Raw genomic sequence first — 16,052 nt, 5'->3', positions numbered from 1 at the left:
TCACAGTGAAACATGTTCACTGACAGCTCAGCTTCAGCATCGTCTTCATGCTGTGACTGCAGCCGTTCAACTCTGTTTGTCTTTAACCCAAATCATCACAACATGCAAATATAATCATCAAAATGATGTGACTGGAAGGATGCAGCAGTCTGTGCTCCACCTTTCTCCTCCACACCTGCAGGTGGAGAACATGGATGCATGAATCTCTACAGAGTTCTTTGAATATTATCCGTCTCATCAGTTTTCAGTGAACAAAACTCCTCACAGAGCCAAAATAAGCAGTTTGTATCCAACATAACTCAGCTGGACTCTGATGCTCCGTATAACAGCCACACATGAGTCTGGATTCACTCAAAGCATTGAACAAACTTTATTGGAAATGAAGCTTTTGGACATTTGTTCTCTGATATTTGCTCTTCAGCTCGAGTCTCCATCAGTGGGAACATTTCCTGATTCAACTTTTCTTCTGTTCAAATCAAACTCCATGAGAATCAAAGTGTGAATCAGAGTCCTGATGATCAGATTCTATAGAAACATGGAGACTGTAGAGGATTTACACTCAATATGTTCATTTGTTCCCTTCAAGAAAAATCAATCATTCATCAAATTAAATCAGTCGTTGATCAGTTTGATTGACAGGACAGATGATCAGAGGTGCAGAGTTTTTACCTCCATCATTGAAACAGGGACTGAAGTATGGGTGGAGTTTGTGAGTGAAGGAGCAGCCAGTAAAGGAGTAGATCAGAGCTGCAGCACCTACATCATAAAAGGAGACCAGACCCTCCTCATAATCCACAAACACCCCCACCTTCTCAGGACCAGGATGGAGACAGAGGGGGACTAAATACTTAGCACAAGCTTTGTACTCATTTCCATTTCTCAGCCCTACAGTCCAGAAACCATCCTGAGGTCTCAGTGTGATTTTTCCCTTCCTGTTGATCGACTCTGTGGCCACTCCTAAAGCCCAGTCAGTCTTTCCTTTAACCTGAACCTCAAAGTAAAATCTGCCTGAAGAGAAACTCTGCTCTCCTAAAACACCAGGACACTGAGAAAATCTCTCTGGGTTGTCTGGAAGTTTCTTCCACACATCACTATGATAAACTTGTTTTCCATCATCAGACAGGATGAGTTTAGGATGAGCTGTATCAGGATCCAGAGTCACATCCACCTCATGCTGCTGCACCCTCTGCAGCTCAGCCTCTAACAGCTTCTTCTTCATGGGTTTCCAGACTGTCTCCTCCAGCTGAGCCACAGCTCTCCCCACAGTCCCCTCATATGATGGTGGATGAACTCTGACCTCTGTCCAGTCCTTGCCGGGTGGAGCAGCTTTCAGGGAGGAGAAGCTTTGGAGGAGGTGGAGGTGGTCTTCAGAGCGTGAGAGCTGCTCCACCTCAGAGCTTCTCTCCATCAGCTCAGAGATTTCCTGTTCCAGATCTTTGATGAGACCTTCAGCCTGTTTCTCTGTAGCTTCCTGTTTGTCTTCGATCTCCTTCATGAGCTCCTTCAGGCGTCTCTCAACAGACTCCATCAGAGCCGTGAGGACCTGAACACCTTCTGCTTTCTGTCTGTCTGCAGCATCTTTACTCATCTTCACCGACTCTGTGATCTCCTGAATCTTCAGTAGTCTCTTCTGGATCATCTGCTGAATCTCAGCCTCTGTCTTCTCCAGCTCTGCCTTCTTTCCTTCATATTCTTCTCTCAGAGGAACAAACTCGTGGTTCTTGTGGTCTAAAACAGGGCAGAGCGTGCAGACACATGTCTGGTCGGTCTTACAGAACAGCTCCAGGAGTTTATCGTGCTTCGTGCACATCCTGCCTTCCAGGTTCTCCACAGCATCAACCAGCTGATGTCTTTTCAGACGTTTCACTGTCAGATGAGGCTCCAGGTGAGTCTGACAGTAGGAGGTCTGACACACCAGGCAGGACTTCAGGGCCTTCAGTCTGGTTCCAGTGCAGACGTCACAGGGAACTTCTCCTGGTTTGGCAGCTTGTTGCTCTGAGCTGCTGCTGCTGGCTTTCTGCTGAGCGTCACGTCTGAACTGAGCAACCATCTCAGAGAACAAAGTGTTGATGTCTAGTTCAGGTCGTCTTTTGAACACTCTGTTACACATAGGACACTTCTTTCTGTCATTAGTGTCCCAGTGCTGACTGATGCAGGTTTTGCAGAAGTTGTGTCCACATGGTGTAGAGACTGGATCAGTGAACACATCCAGACAGATGGAGCACAGAAACTGATCTTCAGATCGCAGATTGCTGGCAGCAGACATGTCTGCACTCTGAGGGAGAAAGAAGAGAAACATTTGATTCAAAATTCACTTTAAATTTCATTTTTACAAAGAGAGAAACAAGCGTCAGTAGTCTGAGGAGCTTGGAGAGAAAAGCGTCTGGACTTCTTTGAGTTTCTTGAAGACGTTTCATCAGAGAAGCTTCTTCAGTTCTCAGAGTAACTGGTGGAGACCCAGCAACACACTCAGACACAAACTGGTTCATCCAAACACAAACCTAACATCGTAGTGTCTGCTGTACAGTGCAGCGTCCAGATGAACAGGATCAACGTTTGGGGATGAAGATAAATACAGTCGTTACAAAGATGTGAAATTGTTTCTCTGTTTTACAGAAGGTCCAAGATTCATCCAGATCATTTGTATACTTGAATAAATCAGTTTGTTGGATATTTTCCATCAATTACTGTGAAGTAAACTTCGACCTTGTTGGTGACTGAATACTTCTTATTGTATGTCCAGATCAACGAGCCATTAATATTAAACAGTGACTGTTCCAGTAGAGCTGACAGTGAGGAGGACGATGAATCACAAACCTCAGAAATGTGTTATTAACTGTTGATCCAGTATTTTAATGGAATTGATGAGAACATGTTTATTCAGAGGTGTCTGTATATTTGGTCCATTTGTGCGTCAGTAAAAACTGTCCTGTTTTCTCTCACAGATACTGGAACATCACAGCTCCTCACAAACTCAGGATGTGGAAGAAGATGAACTTTTCCAGTCACTCGCTGGGATACATCATTCATGTTATTCTGGATCCTCAGAAAACATTGATTTATTTTTGTGTTTCACATATTTGTTTGTCCAAATCAAAGATTGATGTTAGTAGAGAAGAAGCCACCATGATAAAGCCTGTGTGTGAAAACGAGATCAGTGGATTTGATCAAAATCCCATTTAAGGAGGAATTCTGTCCTCCAGTTTGTTTAAATAAGCTTTGGGATTAAACAGCATCATCTATGTTTGTGTCTGATGACATGTTTGATCCAGGTCAGCTTGAATATCACAGCTGATGTGTGGAACTCTGACATGTTTAAAGCCTGATTATCAGGATGATTCAAACACATCTGTTTAAATAATGAGATTCATGTTTCCACACAAAGTTATAAAGTGCAGCATCGACTGTTTTCTGAATGATTGAGGATCATCTGTGACTCTTACAGGATACACTAAGTCAGATAATCTTTGTAAAATGTGTGAATGACTTTTTGAAGTACTGACCAAAATCTGCTGGTTTACAGTATCAAAGGCTTTATATCAATAAAGAATAAATAGGTGTTTTCACGTCTGTAATCCTTATGATCAATCAGATCCAGAATCAATCTAATAGGAATAGGAAGTGATGAATAAATCACCCCAATAACATCCAAGATGGCGCCACGGTAGGCAGCCTGTTTCCTCAGCTCCCTGCTTTTTCCTTTCCTTTCTGTTTTTTCTTGTGCTTTAAGCTTTTTTTACCCGACACTCTTGGTCGTGTTTTATTTCTTGTGCAACGTGGACCCACAACTTTTCGTGAGAGTAGTAGTATGTCTTCTACTCTTTTTGGGACTTTTTACCACCACTTCTGGAGAATCTGTAAGCCAAGCCATTGTTTACAGTAGGGAGCAGCTGCTAGCACTGAGCAACAGGAAAGTACTCCCGGAGGAGCGACCCAAGATTCCGAAGGAATTATGACGTTGGAGGAGGGGACGCAGGGCTGGAGTGAAGTACCAGGAAAGAAGGAGACTGTACAAACCAAGCATTCCATCTATTCTCATGGGTAATGTAAGATCGTTACCCAACAAGATGGAAGAGCTAATTGCGCTAACCAGACTGCAGTGGGAGTACAAGCAGAGCAGCCTCCTCCTGTTCACTGAGACATGGCTCACGGACCACACACCAGACTCTGTCATAACTCTGGATGGCTTTCAACTGGTTAGAGCGGACCGGAATGCAATGGAGAGTGGTAAGAGGAGAGGTGGGGGACTAGCAATGTATGTCAGTGAGAGATGGTGTAACCCGGGACACATCACTGTGAAGGAACAGAGCTGTACCAAAGACATTGAACTGTTGGCAGTTAGCGTCCGGCCATACCACCTGGCCAGGGAATTTTCACACGCTATTGTGCTGACTGTTTACATCCCACCCTCGGCCGACGCTACAGCAGCCTGTGATTACATTCACTCCACTGTCTCTCAGCTACAGATGGCACATCCGCAGTCCCTCATTATTATTTCTGGGGACTTCAATCATGCCTCACTATCTGTCACTCTCCCAAACTTCTCCCAGTACATTGACTGCCATACAAGGGACAGCAAAACTACTGGATCTATTGTTTGCCAACACAAAGCAGGCTTACAGTGCATCACCCCTCCCCCCGCTTGGCCACTCAGACCACAACCTGGTCCTTCTCCACCCCACCTACACTCCTATGGTGAAGAGGAACCCCCCCACGAAGAAGGTGATAAGGGTGTGGTCTGAGGAATGCACTGAGGCCCTAAGAGACTGTTTTGAATGCACAGACTGGCAGGAACTCTGCAAGCCTCACGGTGAGGACATCGACGCCCTCACCCACTGCATCACGGACTACATTAATTTCTGTGTTGAGAACACTGTGCCTACCAAGAAGATACAGTGTTTCTCAAACAATAAACCGTGGGTCACCCCAGAACTGAAGGCCCTGCTGAACAAGAAGAAGAGTGCTTTCTGGTCGGGAGACAAGGAGGAACTTAAGAAAGTCCAAAAGGATCTTAAATACAAGATCCGAGAAGGCAAGGAGCACTTCAGTAGGAAGATGGAAAACCAACTCCAAAAGAAAAACGTCAGAGAAGTCTGGAGGAACATGAAACAAATCTCTGGACATTTCCAGGACAATGGAGGAGCCACAGTGTCTGCTGGCCGGGGGTGGGCTAACGACTTGAATCTGTTTTTTAACAGATTTGACAATGGCCCACTGATCACCTCTCCCACCCCCCAGGTTCCATTAATCCCCCTCCAGTTGCCCCCCCCCCTCCGGGTGCAATGCCATTGTCACCTGAGCTCTCCTCTCACCACAACCCTGCTTCACCCCTATCCACACATCTATCCACAACAAAGCGAGCCCCACTCCAGCCCAGCCTCACATCTCCTTCACAGCTGATCAGGTGAGAAATCAGCTCAAGAGGAGGAAGGCAACAGGTCCGGATGGAATCTGCTCCAGACTGCTCAGGGACTGTGCAGACCAGCTCTGTCAGGTGGTCCTGTACATCTTCAACCTGAGCCTGAGCCTGGAGAGGGTTCCTGAACTGTGGAAGACTTCCTGTGTGGTTCCGGTGCCAAAAATCGCAAACCCCAGGGAGCCCAATGACTTCAGGCCTGTTGCCTTGACTTCTCATCTGATGAAGACCATGGAAAGGCTCATCCTGCACCACCTTCAGCCACTGGTGGGCTCAGTGTTGGACCCCCTGCAGTTTGCCTACCCTTCTGGAATTGGGGTGGATGACGCTGTCATCTACCTGGTACACCGATCCCTTTCTCACTTAGAGCAGGCGGGGAGCACTGTGAGGATCATGTTTTTTGACTTCTCCAGTGCTTTCAACACCATCCAACCCGCACTACTGAGAGGGAAGCTGGAGGAAGCCGGAGTAGGCAAACAGCTGACTGCATGGACCATCAACTACCTTACCAACAGACCACAGTATGTGAGGCTCCATGACTGTGTGTCCGAGGTGGTAATCTGCAGCACGGGGGCACCACAGGGCACGGTTCTCTCACCTTTCCTGTTCAGCCTTTACACTTCAGACTTCTGTTATAATTCGGACGATTGCCATCTACAGAAGTTCTCAGATGATACAGCCATCATTGGATGCGTATCAGACGGGAATGATCAGGAATACAAGGGGGTTATCAGTGACTTTGTTGGCTGGTGTGAGACCAACGTACTCCAAATCAACGCCGGCAAGACAAAGGAGATGATCATAGACTTCAGGAGGAAGTCACCCCCTACAACACCGGTGAACATCCAAGGGAAAGACATTGAGATAGTGGACTGTTATAAGTACCTGTGTGTTCACCTCAACAAGAAACTGGACTGGACTACAAATACAGACGTCCTGTATATAAGGGCCAGAGTCGACTCCACCTGCTGAGGAGACTGAGGTCCTTCGGAGTCTGCAGGACTCTGTTAAGGACATTCTATGACACTGTGGTAGCATCTGCCCTTTTCTATGCAGTGGCCTGCTGGGGGAGTGGATGCACGGACAGGGACAGGAGCAGGATTGACAAACTGGTGCGGAGGTCTAGCTCCGTGCTGGGATGTCCCCTGGAGTCTGTGGAGGTGGTTGGTGAGGGGAGGATGTTAGTAAAGCTGACATCCATCACGAACAACCCACATCACCCACTGCATGAGTCTGTGAGTGGGCTGAGCAGCTCCTTTAGTCAGAGACTGAAACACTCTCGCTGCAGGAAGGAGCGCTTTGGCAGATCATTCGTCCCAACAGCAGTTAGACTCTGTAACTCCTCAATCACGATGTCATAAGTCACTGGACACTGTGAACATCCACAGTCACCACTTCATGCATAATGGACCTTCATGTGTACGGACATGTGCAGGTATATATGTCTGTATATGTATACATATGTATATCTAGTGTGTACATGTGTGTGTGCATGTCTATAAATAGGAATAGTAGTGGTACAATAGCTATATCAAGCTATATAGTTTATGTCTTCCATATTTCCAGTTATATCCATAATCACATACTGTGTATGCTACCATTGTATGTAGTGTATTATCTTACTTTTTTTCATTGATTGTACTTATTTGTATTTTTGTATTTCCTTCTGATATCTGTACCTGAGCTGAGGTGACGCAAAAATTTACCTGTTGTGGGATCAATAAAGTCTTATCTCATCTTATCTTAAACAAGAAGTGTTGAGTCAGTCTGAAGTCCAGAGCACAGACTGAGTCCACAGTCCTGAGCAGAGCCACAGTGAGACTGAAGCAGCAGCTCGATGCTCCTACAGTGGATCTGTGGTTACGTGAGCAGATTTCTATGGATCCAGTGTGACTGTGATGAGTCCTGATGAAGTGAACAGAGTGAAGATTTGTGTAGAAGCAGGAAGTGTGATCAGCTGCACTCACCACTGTTGCTGAGAGGAACCTGATGGACTCCAGTGAATCTTCTTTTAGAGACAAACAGGACTCAACTGCAGCTCTGCTGCTGCTCTCTCACACTGTCACTTCTGCAAAATGACGTTGAGCTTCTTGTTTTTCAGCTGTTGCTCCGCCTCTTCCTGCCTCTCCCTTTACAGGAATCAGCCGGTCTGTACTCAGTGACTGTGTGCAGCGGGTGGGAGGAGTGAGGAGTGGTGTGTGGGTAAAGTTCAAACAGCAATGACAGCCCATTTTAATTTTGGAGAAGCTCACTTGCGATTGTTCAACATGTTGTGTGATAGGTTTGTAGCTTGTACCTATCCGCTGGAACGTTGAAGACAATATAATTACACTGCAAAGCAAGACACAAGTAGGCAAGCTTCTTCATGTTACTCGTGCACGGGAGAAAACCGGACAGACGCCGTTCCCTCGTTTGACCTCAGTTGCTCTCGTCCGTTCTCCCGTACCACTGTTCTTTTATTGGGGTTACATGAATATGCATAGGTTCATTAACATATGACGTCTACATACACACAAAGAGTACCTTGCCTGTGTGTGTGTGTGTGTGTGTGTGTGTGTGTGTGTGTGTGTGTGTTTGTGTGTGTGTGTGTGTGTGTGTGTGTGTGTGTGTGTGTGTGTGTGTGAGATCTGTGTGAGGTCAAGATGTGAGCCTGTGAAGACTCTGGTGCTAGCTGGTACCAGGACGTCTGGGTCCATCTAACAACAGGCTCTTATACTTAAACAGATATACGTGTGCTTGTTATACCATAAATCAAAGATAAACTCTCCTAGGGAGTATGTGATTTATACCAAGGACACTCTAGAGGAATGAATGCACTCCCTTCTACAGCTACACAGAGTTCTTACAGACCTCTTTAGGATGAGACATTCTTTCAATCTACAATTGATTATACACTTCTAAGCATATGTGAGTAAATATTTCTAATCATAAATGACAATCAACAATACAAAACCTATCATTGTGTAGCGCTTTCGATTCCGATCTTGCAGCCTGCTTGAAAAAGAGAAAATTGCCAAACAAAAAATCTCAGTGCACTGTTAAAAATCAAAGAATATGAAGGCCTAGTTTTAGGACTTGTCTAAGCATACTCTTGGAATAATAGATCAAAACTGGCAGGTTCAAAGTGGTACCAAAACAAAATGCATCAGTAAATCTCCAAAACTTTCATCCACCAGTCACACCTCACACAACAGCAATATTCTATTACATAATGAGTTTTTGTTTTCCCCCATGTACCCAGATGTGCATCATGATAAGACCTCCCCCACACATCAGAAACAAGAAACTCAATAATCTATTAGTCTCCACTCATCTGACCCCCTGCAGCACTCTGTTCACCCCTGCAATGATTCAATCATCCTTCCCCAAAAATAATACTAGTTCACTAGTCTATGTATCACTTCTCAACCTACTAAGTGAACCGGACAAGATGATGTTAACAGAAATGCTTAAAATACTGTTTGATCTTCATGAGCTTCATTGCATGTGTGTTTGTGTTAGTAGGATTAATGCATTTTTCTGTTTGTGTAATTTTGTGTACCTCTCCTCTTTGCAGTGGTCCAGACACTTTTCAATTCTCCACGCAAGGCAGTCATTTTTTCTTCCCAGTTTCCTAAACCCAAATTTCATTCCCACACTAAAACAGCCTTCCTCCATGTTCTCCCTGCTCCTTCCACTGTGGTCTCATCTCATCTCCCCCCTTGCAGCAGTCCAGTGAGAGTCAGTTGTCTTTCAGCTTTGTCCTGTGTCTTTAACACTCTCATCTTGCCATTTTTGTGCCGAAAGTGGCAAATGTCCAATTCAGGCAGTCTTTTCAAAGTCCATTCACACACAGTGAAGTTGCAGCTCGTTGGAAATGCACATCCACCCATCCAGTCATGATGATGCCATTTTTCTCCTTGCTGTCGCTGTCTTGCACAGCTGCTGCTGCTGCTGCTGGACCTTTTCTTCACTGCTCAGGATGCTGCTGTGAGCTCTTGAGATCCATCTCGTTGTTCTGGAACTGCATTTCTTGTCTTCAGGGAGAGATTCTTGGAACTTGTGTTCTCAGGGTGACAAACACATGGAAGTTAAGCTGTAAAACAATTCAGCCAAAACTTGGCTTGAGTGTTTCTAATGATCCATCCATCCATCCATTCGCTTCCGCTTGTCCTTTTCAGGGTCGCGGGGGGCGCTGGAGCCTATCCCAGCTGTCATTGGGCGAGAGGCAGGGTACACCCTGGACAGGTCGCCAGTCTGTCGCAGGGCCTGTTTCTAATGATGTTAACCTATAATGGTGTTAACCTATAATTTTCTTCCGTCTGCTGCACGTGGAAAATTGATCCAGGTCTGCTCTTCACCTGCAAGTGACACACTGAGACATTTTGATCATTGTTCTCACTGCTTAAAACAACACATCTCCCCTCTCTGGTTCTGAACGCCCCTTTCTTAAAATCCAGAAAGTGAGACAATGCTGGTGGCCTGCAGTACCACCCTCACCCTCTAGTTGGAAACAACTGTTACACACATTTCTACACTCCTCTCTTTTTTTCCCTTGTTTTTGTTCCCCATTTTCAACATTTTGAACCCCATTTCTCACTGTTTTTACACACACATCAACGTTTCCCACACAACCATTCTCTGCAATCTTACACACCACACATTTACTCAGTTCTTACCATACAGTCACGCATTGAGTTTTGTCTCTGGCTGCCTGGTGGAAGGCCTGCCGCTTTACTGGATCCAGTTTCCCTTTACATTGAGAGCGTCCTCTGCAATGGCCTTCTTCCCTTACCGGCAGAAAAGTGCTAAAATACCGTTATTTCACGCACTGTAGTACGCAGAAATGATTCCCGACAGTGTACCCGAGTTGCTGTTCCTGTGGCGTACTTGGACCGAACACAGGTCTGGGCCGGCTTCTCCCCAACTGCGCGCTCGAGCCAATGTCCTTGTGATGGATCGTTCCCAAAACAAGCCTGGGGCCTCAAACCACCAGGATTCCCCTCCGACAGTGTACCCGAACCGCCGTTTCTGTGGCGTACTTGGACCGAACACAGGTCTGGGCTGGCTTCTCCCCAACAGCATGTTCGAGCCAATGTCCTTGTGATGGACCGTACCCAACACAAGCCTGGGGCCTCAAACCACCAGGATTTTCCCCCGACAGTGTACCCGAGTTGCTGTCCCTGTGGCGTACTTGGACCGAACACAGGTCTGGGCCGGCTTCTCCCCAACAGCGCGCTCGAGCCAATGTCCTTGTGATGGACCATACCCAACAAGAGCCTGGGATCTCAAACCACCAGGATTTTTCCTCCGGAGACACGAACTCTGGAGTCAGCCAGCGTTCCCCCCCTCGGCCAGACAAAAAACTCCCCATGACAGTATACAAGTTAGCTACAACTCACACATCTGCAGGAGTCCCCTCAAAATGGTCTCAGTGGTGACTGAAACCATGACTCCTCCATTTATACAAAAAAGGCAGCCTTTTCCTCAGGGGTGATCAGCCCGTCCAAGGAACCGTTGTTCAGCGACCACACGGACCATCCCATCCTTGTCGCCATTTTGTTGTGGAAGTTTTCCCCTTAAATAAAGCCTGCAGACGAGCGGTGAGCGGTAGCTAACATTCTTTAATCAAAACACACAAAGAACAGAAAAAATCAAGCTTGTGGAGCCCCTGCATGTCCGCAGGACAGACGGTCAGCAGAGTCTCTCGAGCCTAGCATGGCTCTCAGTTAAATACCTTCTCCAGGAACAAAAGGCAGTACACAGCTGTTTCACACCTTAAGGTTCACACTCCCTTGCTACCTCCCAGAGTCCTCGAAGAGACCAAAGAATCTTCCTGTGGAGTGGTCTGCTTCCCCCAACTTCCTTACTAGACCCCCACCTTAATGTATGAATGTGAGACTTGTTAAAATCCAGTGGCACCAAGGCATCATACAATAACATGTGATTAATGCATAAGTAAAAGAAATTCCTATACACTGGTTTGTTGGCAGCAGCTCCTTAAAGTCTGTCACACATCTGTTTGACCGTCTCCAGTTAATCTGAGACACCAGTTAATCTGCAACAGCAGCATCAGGCGGCTCAGCTGATCTCTGGTGTGTAGCTGCTGTGCTGCGCTCCCATTCCTCAGTGAAAGCAACAGCAGAACAAAAACTCTCTCGATCCACATGTTTGAAAAGAAAGCTTTTAAACAGATGAACACACTCAGCAAAGGACAAAGAAATAAGTAAGAAAAAATTAGAGTAAAGAGTAAAAGCAGAAGCAACTGAAACAGGCAGCATGCTAGCTGACGCATGCTAGCTGACGCATGAGCACTAGAACTGTTAAACTTCATTGTTATGATTTTAGCACCGAGTTACATGAAATCCTGCATCAAAAAGAACAACACAGCGATCACAGACATGTTTATGCCAACAAACCAACATTAACCCAGAAAAGCCTCTAAAACAACCTGCTGTGGTTTGGAGTAGAGATTCCTGAATTTACCAGGTGCACCTAAAGGCAGCACAATTTAAACCGTAAATAATGATGTAGATGCGCAAATCCTTTTCAAGCGTCACACCATCAGATGAGCCGGCTTACATTTGTTGCGCTTCTACACCAAGTTTTTAGATTAGATTAGATAAAACTTTATTAATCCCTCAGGTGGGTTCTAATAGCACAGCACCGACAGAAGTTACAGAATGTGAGCTGAAATATACCATATATACACATGTATAAATACAGAGTATACAGAAGGGATCATAGAGTAAATAAGAATACAAGGGAATTCCACATTTCAAGTATTGTGAGCAGAGATGGGCAGTAACGCGTTACTTGTAACGTGTTACTGTAATCTGATTACTTTTTTCAAGTAACGAGTAAAGTAAGGGATTACTATTGCAAAATCAGTAATTAGATTACCGTTACTTTCCCGTAGGAACGCTGCGTTACTGCGTTACTAAAACCGTGATTTTTTTTGCGAGAATGTCTCATGACAGTGACGTAAGCAAGTGCGACGTTGGTGACAGCAGCTGTGTGCAGATCAACAATGGATAATATATCGAGTGCGGGAGAGAGTATGAGCGTGCAGCGTTTAAAGTGTGGAAGTACTGACCTTACTTTGAGTTTGATTCCATAAAAAGTGACAAAAACATTAGCGTCCATCGTGCGTGGGAAGAAAACTTCTTTTTACAGCGAAAAAAACCCCTAAACTTCCGAGCAAGCACCGAGTAGCTACGACGTGATGGGAAACTCACAGAGACACTCGCGCGGATTCTTCAACTGACCGCAGCACACCTGCACCAGGGTAACCCTCCGCCTACCCTGCTCCTGCTTTACAGGTGAAAATAGAGCAAAAGGACCGCTGAGTCTTTGACTTTATTTATTTTCTGCTGTGTTTTACTTGCATCTGTTTGAAAGAGTGAGTGAAAACACAAAAAATATTTTATTTTATGTGCTGGAATGTGTAGAAAATAGGTTTAAATGTTAAACTAATTTATTCAAGTCAGAGAATGTTGCATATAATTAAATGTTTTGCTTGATGCATAAAGTTAAAAGATTAAAACTGATAAAACAAGTTTAAAAAAGAGACTTTTCCATTTGATTACATTTTGTATGATGGATCATGTAGAAAAAGTAGAATTGGGCTGAAAGATCTATCGCTTTATCACCTCTTCAGGTTGTAAATCGTGTTTTTAAAAAGTAACTAAGTAACTAAGTAACTAAGTAATTAATTACTTTTGAAAATAAGTAATCAGTAAAGTAACGGGATTACTTTTTTGGGGGAGTAATCAGTAATTAGTTACTGATTACTTTTTTCAAGTAACTTGACCAACACTGATTGTGAGTCTTCTGCACTGTTGGATATTAACAAAAGTGTTGCACAGTGAAAGGCACTACAGGTTTTTTTTTTTTTACGCTCGCGTTTCTTCGTTGCTGATTTTTGTTCCACAAACCAAAAGAAAAAAGATTCAACCTTTAATATATTTTCATGTGTGTTTCAAGCACTGTGACATATCACACACACACATGCTGAGTGTGTCACTGATAAAGCTGTGACACAGCAGCTCACTCAGTCCAGTCCAGGTAACAGACTCACCTGTTAGCAGCAGCTCTGCCCTCACAGAGCTCAGCTGCTTATTTTAGTCAGCAGGAAACATTAATATTATGGACTACAGCCGTCTGTCAGGGCCGTTCAAGGACACAACGTCACACACAGGTTTAAACTGTTAGACTCATGAATACCCACAACGTTCGATGCACATTTCTCTTTAACAGGAGCAAACGGCCTGATCAGATAATATAAGAACTCATAAAAGCTCATTTATGTAAATCTCTGCTTGGACCAGTGAAACAGTCTCACACTGACTAAACACCATCACTACTTCAGTAATGACAGAGGGGCGTAGGCGTGCTCGTGGGACAGCTTCCTCCAGCTGTGGAAACAAGATGTGGAAGCAGACTCCCTGATGTTGCAGTCCAACACCAGTGTGAGCAGAGAGGACTCAGCTGCTGGGCGGAGCTTATCTTCCTGTCCTGTTCAAATCCAGCATGAAACTCTTCTTATGTTCCCTCTTCAGTCTGATCCTGTCTAACAAACATCACTGTTCACCTCCTCCTCCCTCTGTGACTCCTTCATGTCCACTTTACTCCTCAGTAAGTCTCCACAGCTCCAAGCCAGCTCTGCATTCAGAGTTAGTCCACGTTCTCACCTCCATCTTCAACCTTTCCTCAGCCAGAGTGTTGTGTCTGTGCTTCCACAGGCCCCGCTGGTTTACAAACTTGTTCCTGTTAACGGAAACAAGACGAACAGCTTTTACTTGCTAGCAAGGGAGGACCGCTCGGTGTGTCAGGAAAGCACTGAATCCACCCACAGACGACCTTTTACTGAACACAGTTACAGTACACACAAGCACCACCCATTGTAAACCCCCCTATGGTCAACAAACATAAGGCCCTATGTGTGTGTGTGTGTTTGGGGTGCGTTTGTGTGACCTCCTGCCCACAAAAGGATGATAAAGCAGGAAGCTTACTAAGCAGCAAACAGAGCCCTCACATAGATGTGCCTATAAGAAAACACTGCAGCCTCCCCACCAACAAACTGGCTGGAGAGGTGGTCAGAGACAACGGAACGTCTTTGATCAGGCTGCTTGAACCAAGACTTACAAACTTAAGTAACACAATGACAACATTTAACAATTTGACTCCAACACAGATTTTTTGTCCTGTTTTTACACTGAAATGTAGACGAGTAACAGATGAACACAAACACCTCTAATTATCTTGTAGTATATTTCCTTGTTTTATTATAAACAGTAAAATAGATGCACTCTGCCTGATCTGATCATGTGGGTAATAAACCTTTAAATAAGTGACTTATTTCTACAGCAATTCTTAGAACTGCTTCTATCAACAGTTTTCTCAATCTCCCTCCCACCTTTCGTGCTTCAGGTGAAGTCCCGCCTTCTTCCAGGAAATAGCTCACCTGTGTGTCCGTGTTTAGTGTGCTGGGCCCTGTTTCAGGAAGCCGGTTTAGTGGAAAAACTGAGTAAGTATACCCTGAGTTAACGAAAACTCTGGGTTTTCGGTTTCACAAAGCGAGTTGAGATGAAGCCTCAGTGAGTCACTATGACGACACACTCCGTGAAGCTAACCTGCCCCCTAGCAGGTTTACTACAACTAACCCTGACTGTCTCCGCCCCTTTGTCGGAAACCTGACAGTAGGAAGTGTCAGACATGGCGTGTCCCTTCCTTGAAGAGCCAGTAGATCGTGAAGCCCAAATTCTCCGCAGAGCTCTCCGCCGGGAGAGAGTGATTAGAGCGCGTTTGGACATTTTATCATTTCCTGATGATTTCCTGTGTGAACGTCACCGTTCTTCAGCACAATCTATAAGTTATTTGGATAACATCCTCAGGCCATATATTACGCATGTGACACATCGCGGACATGCCTCAGCTGCAAAAGAAAGGGAGCATGCATGGCAAAACATAGCCGACAGAGTCAATGTGTGAGTGTTAATTTAAACATTGATCTAGGGATTTCCACCCATTTAACACGTTATTTTATCATATGTTATTTTATTTTTTATTTTATACATTTTATTTTGTGATGTGACGTGAGCGCAGGTGCAACCCAACAGGCCCCAAACGTTCCTGGCAGCAAGTAAAAATGAAATATAAAAATATAGTCCAAACAGGTAAGGTGTAATTGTATTATGAGCCATAGTGCTTGGTCTGTTTGTCCGATGTAAATCAATTGCAGTTAGAGGCTACATTAATTTCCTTTCTGTAAGCACTTATTGAAATTATCTGAGCACATTACAAGTACATATTTGCTTACTCTGTATGCTCAAATGTGACCCGTTATAGCCAACAGAAAAAAAGCAGAGGCCCGAAAAACAGGTGGGGGTCCTCCACCACCACCACTCACAGAGGCTGAGCAGTTGGCCCTCAGCCAAAACAGTGGGCGCCCTGTGGCCGAAGGCATCTCTGCGGGGACATCCTCTGAGTCAATAACCCCGCAAGACACAAGTGCCTACATAGGGGGTAACTTCAAAATAATACATGATGTGCATACATCCTTTCTTCACAGTCACCTTTGCAGTGCTACTCATTCATTTGATAAACTCTTTACCATAATGGATTATTTTGTAGTGAAGTTATTTTCCTACTGATT

General features: G+C 44.9%; 2 protein-coding genes across 2 annotated transcripts; one reads left to right on the top strand and one right to left on the bottom strand.

Moving 5' to 3' along the window:
* Nucleotides 1–543: 543 nt before the first annotated feature.
* LOC146578183 (E3 ubiquitin-protein ligase TRIM21-like) lies at nt 544–2,507 on the bottom strand. Its single transcript, XM_085268541.1, has one exon. It carries the CDS (start codon nt 2,297–2,299, stop codon nt 608–610), a length of 1,692 nt encoding a protein of 563 aa, XP_085124667.1. The 5' UTR covers nt 2,300–2,507; the 3' UTR covers nt 544–607.
* Nucleotides 2,508–4,512: 2,005 nt separating this feature from the next.
* LOC146578182 (uncharacterized) lies at nt 4,513–5,400 on the top strand. The gene has a single exon (XM_085267767.1). The coding sequence runs from the start codon at nt 4,513–4,515 to the stop codon at nt 5,398–5,400; it is 888 nt and encodes a 295-aa protein (XP_085123893.1).
* Nucleotides 5,401–16,052: the final 10,652 nt, after the last annotated feature.

Source organism: Mchenga conophoros, linkage group LG3, assembly GCF_057382185.1.
Source record: "Mchenga conophoros isolate Kocher_MC1m ecotype Shallow Benthic linkage group LG3, M_conophoros_male_GT1.1, whole genome shotgun sequence".
NCBI classification, from domain to species: Eukaryota; Metazoa; Chordata; class Actinopteri; order Cichliformes; family Cichlidae; genus Mchenga; species Mchenga conophoros.
The sequence above is the reverse complement of the archived record's forward strand: the minus strand, read 5'-3'. Positions and strand labels throughout refer to the sequence as shown.